Genomic DNA, 11,992 nt, shown 5'->3' on the forward strand with positions numbered 1-11,992 from the left:
ACTCGGCTGCTTCTGCCTGGCACAGCACCCGGAGCACCAACCCCCCCGGGTCCTGCCGAACCCGTCCTCACCCGCAGCCCTTCCCCGCGCCACCGGCAGCGCGCCTCTCCTCCAACGCAAAACACATCCTCCAAAGGAGTGCTCCATGTTTTCCTTTTGTTAATTAAGAGAGGAAAAACTACCCGGCGCTGGCAGCTCTCCAAGCTCGCAGCCGCTTCCCGTGCCCTGCGCATCCGGCACCCGTTTCCCCGCAGGGCCAACCCGCTCCTCCCCGGCAGAGGATTCCAGCAGCCGAGCAGGCAGGAAGGTCAGAGCCAGGCAGAGGGAAAACAGCTCATTCAGCCGGCCGGGAAGAGAAAGGGAAAGAAATGCCTCGCAGCGCTGCCATTTACCAATGGGGATAGATAAATAAATACATAAATAAATATATATACAGGCTCTTTTCCCTGGTGGTTTGGGGGCAGAAATGGCCAGTGTGAAGTACATCCACGCCGTGGCGAGCAGTGAGTTGGGCACCGGGCACGTCCTCCCCTGCAAAGTCTTACAGGCACTGCTCCTGATGTCAAGCTGCAAAGTATTAGCCAACCTCCCATTCCTGGCAAGGGCTGGGGCCAAATCCTGGTGCAAGAGCAGCGAGGCATTGCCACACCGGTGAGGCGGCTCCATGGAGGGATCAGGACAGGCTGGAAGGGTGGGAACCCAGGGCAGATCCAGCTTTAGGAGCTCCTAGGTCCAGGGACACTTCTTTTCACCATGAAACATCCATCTACTCCCAGCCCAGCGACAAGGACACACATTCTCAGCTCCTCTTGAAATCATTTGGTTAATCTTGTTGCTTTCATTCTTTTCTTTTCTTTTTTTTTCCTTTTTTTTTCCTTAAAGCTTAAAACTGTTTCCAATTCAGTACCTCCCCTAGATTCCTCCTGCCAGTTTCTGTGGTTTTGTAATGTTAAAAAAAAAAAAGTTTCCCCTCTGGAAAAATCCCTGCAAACAATAGAAGAAACTGCCTATGCACCAAAAACTGTCAAACGAATGAAGCACTGAGTAAGCAAACTGGAAACAAGCCGGAGGAGCCCTTTTTACTGTTTATAAAGTGAGAAAAAAATAACAAAATCTCTTATCCCCCCCCCCCCGCAAATGTGACATATCAGCTCTGGGTGTTGCTTTCCCAGCAGCTGGGAAAACATGATGGAAGAAGATCTTCCTGACTAACCCCCTCTCTTCAAAAACAAGGAAAACGGAGCGCTGGGAGTGGGATCCAATACTGGGGAGACGCTTCCCTGCCTCCCAGAGGCACGCCGTGGGCACCAGCCTGTTCCCAAGACCAGCACGAGTTGGCACAGAAGAGCCCCCCACAGCCCTCCCCAGCTTTGGCGAGGGTCCCCTGGTCCCCACACCCCAGCCCACTCACCTGGGTGCTGGCCCCCTGCTCGCCCGTGGCCCCCATGCCACCCCCCGGCCGTCGCGCACCCGCTCTGCGCCCGCCCCGCGGCGCCCACGCTGCCTGGCACTGCAGCCCAGCCCTGCCACACCTCAGCCCGCCCCACACCCCCACCCAGAGGCACCCGTGACGCACCCCTGCCCACGCCAGGGGAGGACTTTGGAGCTGGGGGTGCTCCCAATGCTCCCCACCATGCCGAGGTAGGGCCGCAGCCCCCCGCGTGCAACCGTGGCTCACAATGGCCTTTCCCAAACTTCTCCTGTTTCACAAGGGAAGAGCAAAATTGCAACTAACTAAAGATGAGTTAGTTAAAGATGAGTAACCAGCAGAGACTCAGGATTTGGCAGGTCACTGCGGCAGGGAGGGGGTCTCCCAACTCCAACAAGAGGCCCTCAGGGTGAGCCCTGAGCAACTGGGTCTGGTACTTGAGAAGACATCAAGAGAAGTCTCATCAAGAGTAGTCTCCACCACCCAGGAACAAGGAAGAGGTTGACAGCAAAGACAGGATGAAGCGTCCCCAATGCTTGGCACCATCATGCCAAGGCCACACCCCAAGGAGCCCTCAGTAGCCATGCTACAGGCAGCAAAGCCACTTGCAGAGCTCAGCACGTCTCCATCCCCTGATTTTCCGCTCCGTGACCCAGCACAGCCCCTGGGCACAGCCAAGCACTCAACCTCGCAAAGCCCCATGAGCAAAATCTCTCCCTGACACAAGCCACAGACCTGCAGGACCACTCCAAGCACCCCACTGCACCCCAAAGCCCCCAGTATGACAGGCATCGAGCACCTCGAGTGTCACACCAGGGATGAGTAACCCTGAAACCCAAACAGGGGACACCACCAGGGTCAGGAATGAGCAGCCTTCACCCAGTATGACTGGTGTGAAGCCCTGCCCTACCTCAGCCTGGCTCACACCCCTCAGCAGGTTTTATTTTGTCCTCAACCACTCCAATTTTGGCTCAACTGACTGTACAGAAAGCACCGAGCCCCTGAAATACGTTGCCCTGAACACAGAGAACAGGCATTTCTTTACCGATGTCAAAAAAGCTCCAGTGGACTATACTTATGGCAGCAGAAGTGTCCAAATCCAGATATTGAAACCAAAATAGCTTAAAGGTATGAATTAGAGCCAGCCAGCGTGGGCAGCCCGGTTACACCCGCCAACAGACGAACACACAGCAGTGCTTTTTAAAGCCAAACCAAAACAAGCTACAGCTAAAACCAAGCAAATGCCCAGAAAGGTACAAGCCTAAATAAAAGGGATACGAATTAGCATGCAAAGTGCCTGAAATAAACTCATCACACCTGCATTGGAATGGCCCTGTTGAAGCGAGGTTTAAAATAAAGCTGCTTGATGGTGCTGCAGGAGGCAGGTCCAGGGGAGCGTCACCACACCAGGCTGGAGCTGGAGCCACAGGTCACTTCACACCAGCTCAGCTTCCTCTGGAGCTCAGCAAGACGAGGAAAACGCAACATGCAGCACCGAGCAAGAGCTCAGGGCAAATTCTTCCCCTGTCCAAGCAGATCTGTCCAACTTCACGTTACAGCATGGCGTTACAGCAATCCCAGGGTTCCCAGGATGCTTTGACCACACATAGTCCTGTCCTGCATCCCAGGAGCTCCAGCGATATCCAAGGTGGTTTCCTTGCAGGTAGCAGCCCCACGGGATGCTCAAGCGCTGGCGGTTTTGCTTTTACCCAAACGATACCCAAGAATGAGCCACAAAACAAGGTGGAAAGCAGAGCGGAGGGCAGCTGCTGGCAGTGATGCATCCACATCTGGGGTGGGGTGGGATGACGCTCCCAGGGCGGGCAGGAAAAGGAGAGCCGGTTCCTCCGGCACGGCTCGCGGTGACGAAGCCAACCACCCACCACGACCTCGGCCGGGAGGTGCCGAAGCTGCTGCCTCCCTGCTCCAGGAGAGATCTGGAGGTGCCTCACCACCCAAAAAAAAGTGGTATTTCCACAGTGCCCTCCTGGGGTACCACCACGTGGCAGGTGCGGCTGGGTCGGAGCCCCACAGTGCTCGGTCCCACGGGACTGATGGAGGCTGATTCAGGCAGAAACACCCCCAACGTCATGGCTCAGCTTCATGTTGCACCTCTGGGCTCAGCTTCATGTTGCACCTCTGGGAATGCCCAGGTCTCCCATCCTGCCTCTGATCCTACCCAGGCCTACTTAGCTTGAGGGCCCAGAAGTGCAGCTGTGCTGGGGGTGCTCTGCAGCCCCTCACCTGCTTCTCAGGTCGCTGCCCTGGCTGCTGCCTTTGTCCCCTTGGCCTGGATCACATCCAGGGGGAAGATGCTGCCTCACGGAGGGTGGGAGGAAGCAGAGAAGGAAGCGGCCCCAGTTTGGTTTACATGAAGCTGTCAAGCTGCTGCACTGATGCTGCCCAGGCATGGATAAACCACCCCACCCCAACCAGCTCCACCAGCACCGGGAATGCAATTCCCAGCAGCCAGGAGACTGGTCTGGAAGGACATGCAGAGCCACTCAGCACTTTCCAAAGCACAGGGTGATAAAGGAATCCTTGTATATCCCCAGGGCTGAAGGGCAGAGAGGGCACAGACAGGCAGGATGGGTCACAGAAGCATGACAGCCCATGGAGCACCAGGTCACATGGCCAGAGCTGAGCGGTGACACCAACCAGCATTCCCACTGGACAGGTTTTCACACCTGCAGTGTTTGTCAGTCATACCTTCACCTCTTCCCTCCTCCATGGAAAGCAACCAGCCACACAGGGTGCTCAGTAGCACCAAGCAGAGCCACACTCTGCCGGTCACACGGGGCCTGCAGGAGCTCAGTGCTCAAGGTGGAACAGGAAAGCTTTGCTGACATCCACATCTCCTCTTAGGGCCCAGACAGAGCACCCACATCCCCACTGGGGTGCCAGGATGGCCAGGCAGGCCTGGGATGCCCCCACGGCCAGTCCCCACCCAGCCTAACATGGTCTGAGGGAAGTCCAAATCCATCACCAGGAGAGACTCCTGGCTCCAAGCACGTGGCAGGAGGGATAATCTGTTTAGGCTGCCGGCAGACGTAATCAGCCTGTCTCGGGTGGAGGCAGGGCTTGTTTTGTTCAGGCTTGGCAACTGAGCGGGAAGGGGAAAAAAAAATTAGTGGACTGTTACAGCAGAGCTTTAGCCTCTGCCTCCAACACTGAATGCAGAGAGCCCTGTGCACCGGGGAAACTGTGCCAGGGCTTCCAGCAGCCCTGCAAGAAAACAACAGACTGAGCCTGGGCTGTGGGTGAACCCACAGTAACTCCTGTCCCACCACCTTTGTGGGTTTAGTCCCTATATTCACCAAAGGGTCCTCTCTGACAGCAGCGCTTGCTGCTCCCTGCCTGCATCTCAGAAACAGGGTCACAGCTCTCATCTGGACCTACAGGAGAACACAGTCCCAGAGCAGGGACAACACAGTCTTCGTCCCCTGTGCTGCTCCTGAACTGCTCAGGGCTGCCCAGGACCTGCTTCTGGCACAGTTCAAGGGGAAAGTCACCACAAAAGTTGTGGTTGCAACCTCAAGAGGAAATTTGGGCAGTTTCAGCTCCGCTCCTGGTTTTGCACAACTTGGAGCCTGAGAGAACATCACTGATGGGTGAGTCGGAGCAGCCATCACCCAGGAAGAATGGGGAAGGTGACAGGGTGTTTGGGGTGGGATGTCATACCCAGGCTATCCTGCCCACAGCATGGCTTCTAGGAACTGAGAGACAGGCATCACTTTACATGTTGCATGCTCCCAGCAGGATGCCACATGGACCACCAGAATCCTGCGACCCCAGCCTGTGGGAGGTTCTGCAAACAGCACCGTGCAAACCCAGGCTTCTGTGGCATTCCCAAGGGCTGGGGACACTGCCCAGCCCCAGTGGTTAAGCCACTTACATCTCAGTTTCCCTGCCTGTACAGAGTTTCCCTTCTGCTGTCACTTTGTGATGGGCAGTGGAGCAAGGCCAAGCCCCAGAGCAGGAGGCTGCTGTGGGCATCCACAACCATTCCCAGTGTGAAAGCACTCTCCAGCCCCCAGCCCAGCGTCCAGGAGGCTGTTCACTGCCCCCGGGTTCAGTCTAAGCTCAGCTTTTTCCAGCCCAAGACCCAAGCAGCTCCTGAGGACAGCCATGGACACATGGGGACAGCATCTCCATCCACCTCCCACTCTCCTGCAAAAACACATTTGCACAGCAGGGGTGCAGGGATGAGCTGGCTGCTTCCAAAGCTGCCAATCACTTCAGCCAGGCTTCCACCTCACTGTGCAGGAAGAGGACAAACTAGACTGGACAGACCAGACTCAGGGAGCAATGAGCAGGAGGCACTGTGGGGCAGCTGGTGGGCACTGTACGCTGCACAGCCCTCCCAGCACACCCCAAAGGAGCTTTCCAGCCAGTCTGCTGTGTGAGCAGCAGGAGTGACCGACCGGAGGGACAGGAAGGGAAAGGTTGAATTCCCCCTTGGTGCAAGCAGCCAGTCTCCTTCTGCAAATACCCTGGCCCCAGGGCTGCACTCGGGGTCCATCAGCTGCCCTCAGCTCAGGCAGTCGGAGCAAGAGCTGGGAGAGACCAGCTGCAGTTTGCACAGGCAATCTGTCAAGCAGCAGCAAAATGGAAGTGGGAAGGAACAGGCTTCACAATCCCAGCTCCCTCCCTCCTTAAGCAGCCCCGGAGCCCGCCAAGCCCCACAGAGAGCAGGCGTATCTAACCACCTCCCACATCGGGGCTTCCTCAGCGCCTGGGAGAAGCCACAACATTTCTCCAGAGTGCTGGAGAGGGGATTTATCACTTCCTCAGGTGCCAGAGCAGATAAGGTGCGGCGCCATGCAAAGAAAAAAACCCCAACAAACCAGCAGTAAATAAGTGTGCAAAGGGTTCTCCAGCACCCAAAAAGCACCCAAAGGCACCATCATGCTCCTTCCCTTGGGCCATGCAGAGGGTCAGGTCCACCCAAAGGTGACTCTGACACCCAACCTCACGTCTCTCCTGAGCACCCGCTGCCCTCACTGCCTGTTCATCACTCTCTACTGCCCATAGGGGACGGCCACCATGACCCTGCCTGCCCCAGCTCTTCTGGCCATGTCCCCCAAGTGCCTGCCCCCTGCAGCTACCAAGAGAGGCGGGTTTGACATTTGCAGAGAATCTTCCGCTGTTCAGTCCTAATAATTAGTCAAGTACAGGCGGATTTTTGCAGCATGATACAAGCAACCGGGAGCAGGGAGTGCAAGCGCGGGGGCTGCTTTCCAGGGAAGAAGGAGCTTTTCCTTCCCCAAAGAACAGGGGGTGGAAGCAAAAGTGAGCCCGGGACATGATTCTTCACCCAGCCATCCTTTGGAAAATGCAGAGAGCCAGGACCTCAGGGTCCAGGGCATCACATTCCCATCGATGCAACACCCCAGAGCAAAGCCAAGCCTGTGATCCAACACTGACTCTCCAGCCTTGTGGCTGCTGGGAGCCGGCTGCTCGGCATCCAGAACAGTAGGAAAGTGATAATGTCCAAAGGAGGAGAGATGGAAATCACCACCACCCCCCACTGCTGGGTAGTGGTGTCATGGGCTGGGGTGGGAGGAGGCACTGGGAAAAGTATGCAAGCTCCATTTGCTAACTGGGTGGTCCTCTGGGCATCCATGCCATGGTCTCAAGAATAATAAAGGCACTGGTAGCTGGAAAGACGTCCTCAAATTCCTCTATCTGTGCCAGTCCCCATGCCCCGAGAGAGAACACGCATGGAGAAAATTAAAAGCACTCTCCTCTTCTTCCAATTCAGGCCAAGTGTAATTTTGAGGTTAATTCCCAGCCTGTTCCTGTTGTGGGGGGCTTCATCTTCCTTACAAACCAACGGTGTGTGCACACAGGCATGGCTCAGTCCAGGCCCGCCAGCGTGGAGAGCAGGGACCCCACACAGGGACACAGGGACATCCTCATGGCCCTGCAGAGCCCTAGGTGGCTTCCTTGGGAAGAGTGTCCCACCAGCCAGGATGGCTTTGTCCTGCAGAGAGAAAAGGGTTCCTGGGAACCCTCCATCCTCCAGGGGCAGGCTCTGGGAAGCTGAGCTGATCTCTACACAAGGTTTGCAGGAGGTTAAAGGGAACTGTTTGGTGCCAGCACAGCAGGAAAGAGGGAATTCCCATGAAAAAGGAATTTCTTCCTTGCCGGGAAAGGGGTAGAGTCAGGGGAGCTGGTGACAGGTAGGTGGAGCAGCCAGGACAGAGCCATCAACAGCACCACGTCTGCTGAGGACCAAGAACCAGATCCTGCCACTGCACAGGACCACAAGGCTCTGAGCACCCACATCAGGGCTCGGATTCATCGAGACAGACCCACAGCAACACATTTTCCCAAGGAGGGAGCAGACACAGTGACTGACCCAGTTTTTCCCATGCCACGCGGGTGCCCCAGAAGGTCAAACACAGGCTAGGGGGCAGAGGTGGGGGAGCAAGGGCACGTCACCTCCCACCTGCAGCCCTGGGGGGGATGACCAGGGCTCCCGTGGGTGGTGGGACCACACGTAGCCACCCCAAGTCACACCAACCCCCAGCCAGCAGCATGGCCACGCACAAAAACAACTCGTGAACGCAGCACTCCCGGGATTAGGGACTTGGCGTCCGCGCAGCTCTTTGAAGTTGGAAGCGTTAAGTCTGATTATTATTAGAGAGCTCCAGCTCATTAATCCTGATGTTTGGGGCTGGATTCCCCCCTCCCAGCTCCATTCCTAATCTGCTTCCCGAGTACAACGGGAATCCACTACTACCACTAAATATTTGTGACTCTTTGAAAACACTCAAGGTTCCCTGCCCTGAGCAGCTCCAGCACCCCAAAGCACCCCGGGAAGCAGGAGGGGCAGCTCCTTATGCCCACACAGGTATTTTTATATAATAAAAATCCAAAAAAGACAGGAGCACGTAAGTGTGAAGTACCTTCACCTTTCCTGCAAGCCAAGTAGAAAGGTCAGATGACTCAAAAGGACTTTTCTAGCCTGACTCTAGGTGATCACCAACACAGTCCCTGTCCATGGGATGAGCAGGACGCGCTGAGCACAGAGCCCCCCACAACACAGTGTGGGGTCCCACCTACCCAAGCTTAAAAAAAAAAACAAATGTAAAAGGCCCAAAAAAATCAAGAGCTGTGAAACGAACCGCTATTCCTGGGTGTGCTTCAGAGCACACACACCCCCGCATCCTGCCAGCACGGAGCCTCCTCCTCTGACACGGGGTACAGATTCGGAGGGGAGGTGGGCAGGGGGAGCACCGGGCCGGGGGCTGCTCAGCGCAGGGGGCTGGGTGGCTTGGGCAGGAGGGTGCGTGTGTGCATCACGCTACCAGAGCCACCATCTTATCTGGGAAGCGGGATTACTTCACCCCAGCTGCGAGGCAGACACCGAGCAGGATTGCGCCGTTTTCCCAACCGGAGCCCCCACGCAGGGCCCGGATCCGGCCGCGGGGCTGACCCCGTCCCTACAGGGGCCGGCGGCGCTGGCAGCCCCCCCGGGGCCACCCCGACGGGAACAAAGTGGATGTGGGGCTGCCCAAAACACGGCTGTGGGTCCCCAAGGGAAGGTGGCGGGTCCCCCCGCGGCGGTGGCAGACAGGGGCTATGGGGGGCAGCGTGCAATGCTTTCAACCCCCCCCCCCCCCAATAAAAATCCAGCAGCCTCGCCCCCGGGAGGCGGCGAAACCCCGCGCAGGGCAGCGGGAAGGGGCCGGCCGGGAACAGGGGGGCTCTTCCCGAGCCCCCTCCGGGACGGCTCCTTTGTCTGGGCACGGCCACGACGCTCCCCGCCGCCCGCCCCTTCCCGCACACACACACGGCATTTTTTCCAGTTACATTTTTTCCATATTAGCCCTCAGATTTCATGATGCCCCCCCCCTCTTCCCTAACGCCCCCCCCCCCCCCGGTTCCAAACACCACTCCCCCCCCAGCCCCCCCAGCGAGCGCAGCAATATGTCTGATCTCATTGCCATAATAGGATCGGGAGCGGGGATGTCAGCCCCGGCCCAGAAAGGTGTGGGAGGAGGGAAGGCGGCCCTGCTTTCCCGCACCCCCACCCCACGGACAGGACCCCCCACCCCAAACACCCCCTGCCGCGGGTGCACGGGCCTGCGGGCCTGCGTCAGGCCTGGGAGGAAGAGGAGGAGGAAGGCCCAGCCCTGGCAGCCCCCCCGGGCTGACCACGCAAGACCCTCACCGGGAAGGGGTCCTCTTTCCATCCCCCCAGGGAAGCAGGGGGCTACAGGGTGGAGGGGCCTTGCCCAACACGTCCCGGAGGGGATGGTTTGTTTGCAGACCAGTTTTTCCCAGGACTTTTGGGACCTCTTGATGGAGCCCACAGGTTTCGTGTCCCCCCCCCACCTGCTGCCACCCATCCCAAGAGGGACTGGGATCACCCCAAGGGCAGGTGCTGGTCCCCAAACGGCCTCAGGAAAGGGGTGAAGCCCCCGGTGATCCCAGGGGAAGGGGCAATGGAGTAGGCCATGGCCCAAGGGACCACCAGGCATTGTAGGGATACCAGGTGCTCCATTGGATACCTGGGTACCTGTGGGGTCAGCAGGCACTCCACAGGATCCCACACCACCCATAGGATCAGGAGGCATCCCACGGGACCTCTGGACACCCTATGACACCAGAGAGCTCCCATGGGGCTCCCAAACACCCCACGGGATTAATGGATACCTGTGGGTCCCTGTGCTACCTGTGGGGTCAGCCGGCACTCCCTGGAACCTCACACCACCCAAGGGGCCAGCAGACATTCTGGACCCTATGGGACCAGAGAGAACTCTACGGGCCTCCTAAAGACCCCATGGGATACCTGTGGGTCCCTGTGCTACCTGTGGGGTTAGCAGGCACCCCGTGGAACCCCACACCACCCCTGACAGCCCACACTACCCATGGGAGCAGCAGAAATGCACAGGGCCTGATGGTATTTACATGACCAGCAGGCACCCCATGGGACCCCTGGAGATCCCATGAGTGTCCCTGGGGCCAGGAGGCACCCGTGGGAACCTGTGCTATCCGTGGGACCCCAGGACATCCATGGGACCCTATGCTATCCGTAGGGCCCTGGGCTATCGGGAACCCAAGGTACCCAGCGGACCCTAAGGTACCTGTGGGGCCCATCAGGCACCCACAGGCCCCTACAGCGCCGAGGGGACCCCGGGCTACCCACGGGACCAGCAGACACCCCAGGGCGTCAGGGCGGGCAGGGGGCGGGGCCTTGGGGATCATTTTTTTTGGGGGGGAGGGGGGGGGAAGCAGTGGGTTTCGAGGTAAAACCCTACCTGGTTGAGGTCCTCGTCGTTAAGCAGGTGGGACTCGCGAGGCTTGAAGCAGTTCTGGCACTTGCTCTTGTTGAAGATGTTGGCCTGGAACTTCCTGCAGGGGTTGTCCTTGGCGGCCATGGCGCGCCCCGCGCCCGCTCCGCGCCCGCTCAGCGCCCCGCGGAGCGCCCGCCCGCCGCGCCCATCGCCGCCCGCGGCCCCCGCCCGCCGAGCCGCCGGGAAAATGTCACAAACCAGCACAAAAAAAAAAAACCACAAAAACAAACAAAACGAAAAAAACCCCACAAACAAAACCAAAAAGCCCTCCGATAAATAGATAAAATGAAAAGCGGGGACGGGAGCAAACTGCCAGGCGGCCGCCTCCGCTGCGGCTCAGCGGGCGCGCATGGCCGGGCGGCGCGGAAGGGAAGGGCGGCGATGCCCCCGCCCTGCGGGGCTGGGCTGGGCGGTGCGGGGCTGGGTGCGGGGGGCCCGGCGCTGCGGCCGCTGCCGACTGCGCTGCCCGCAAAGTTTCCAGCGCCGCGGAGCCAGGCGGAAAAGGGGGCGGGGCCTCAGCGCGGACGGACGTGCCCGCCCGCCAATGGGGGCGGGGATGGTCCGCTCACAAAAAGCCTCTCTGGCCAATGGGAGGCGAGGAGAGGGGAGGGCGCGGCGGGGCCGCCTGGCCCCCTCGGGCGTGGGGGAGGGGCGGCTCGCTGACAGCTGGGGGCGGGCCCGGCTAGGCTCGGCTCGGCCCGGCTCGGCTGGGCCCGGCTCGGCTCGGCTCGGCTCGGCTCGGCTCGGCTCGGCTCGGCTCGGCTCGGCTGGGCTGGGCTGGGCTGGGCCCGGCTCGGCTGGGCTCGGCTCGGCTCGGCTGGGCCCGGCTCGGCTGGGCTCGGCTCGGCTCGGCTGGGCTGGGCTCAGCTGGGCTCGGCTCGGCTCGGCTCGGCTCGGCTCGGCTCGGCTCAGCTGGGCTCGGCTCGGCTCGGCTCGGCTCGGCTCGGCTCGGCCCGGCCCGGCTCGGCCCGGCTCAGTACCGCCCCCCCAAGCAGTGACCCCCAGCGCACAGGCCCATACACACCCCGGGCCCCTCCTTGCCCACCCCGCGGGGGGACACACGGTGCAACAAGTGGGGTTCGCGCCCCCCGTGCGCCCCGCGGGGCAGCCCCCACCGCCGGCCGGCCCGCAGCGCTGCCGGTGCCGCGGGGGGCACAGCCCGGGGTGCCGAACCCCTGCAGCGGAGCCTCTGCCCCCGTGAGCCCCAACTTCGGGCACAGCCCTGGCTCAGGTTGGCACACGGGGGTTTGTCACC

The 11,992-nt window shown here is 59.7% G+C and overlaps 1 protein-coding gene across 9 annotated transcripts in view; it reads right to left on the minus strand.

The window, feature by feature from the left end:
• MPRIP (myosin phosphatase Rho interacting protein) overlaps positions 1 to 11,198 on the minus strand; it is a 78,780-nt gene extending 67,582 nt beyond the window's left edge. For 7 of the 9 annotated variants that reach the window (XM_051632708.1, XM_051632707.1, XM_051632705.1 and 4 more), the window contains exon 1: positions 10,702 to 11,198. In XM_051632708.1, coding sequence (XP_051488668.1) covers positions 10,702 to 10,821 — 120 coding nt within the window. In that variant the 5' untranslated portion in view covers positions 10,822 to 11,198. The remainder of the gene's footprint in view (positions 1 to 10,701) is intronic. The other 2 variants (XM_051632709.1, XM_051632710.1) reach the window with 1 other exon arrangement.
• Positions 11,199 to 11,992: the final 794 nt, after the last annotated feature.

This window comes from Apus apus, chromosome 14, assembly GCF_020740795.1.
Source record: "Apus apus isolate bApuApu2 chromosome 14, bApuApu2.pri.cur, whole genome shotgun sequence".
NCBI lineage: Eukaryota > Metazoa > Chordata > Aves > Apodiformes > Apodidae > Apus > Apus apus.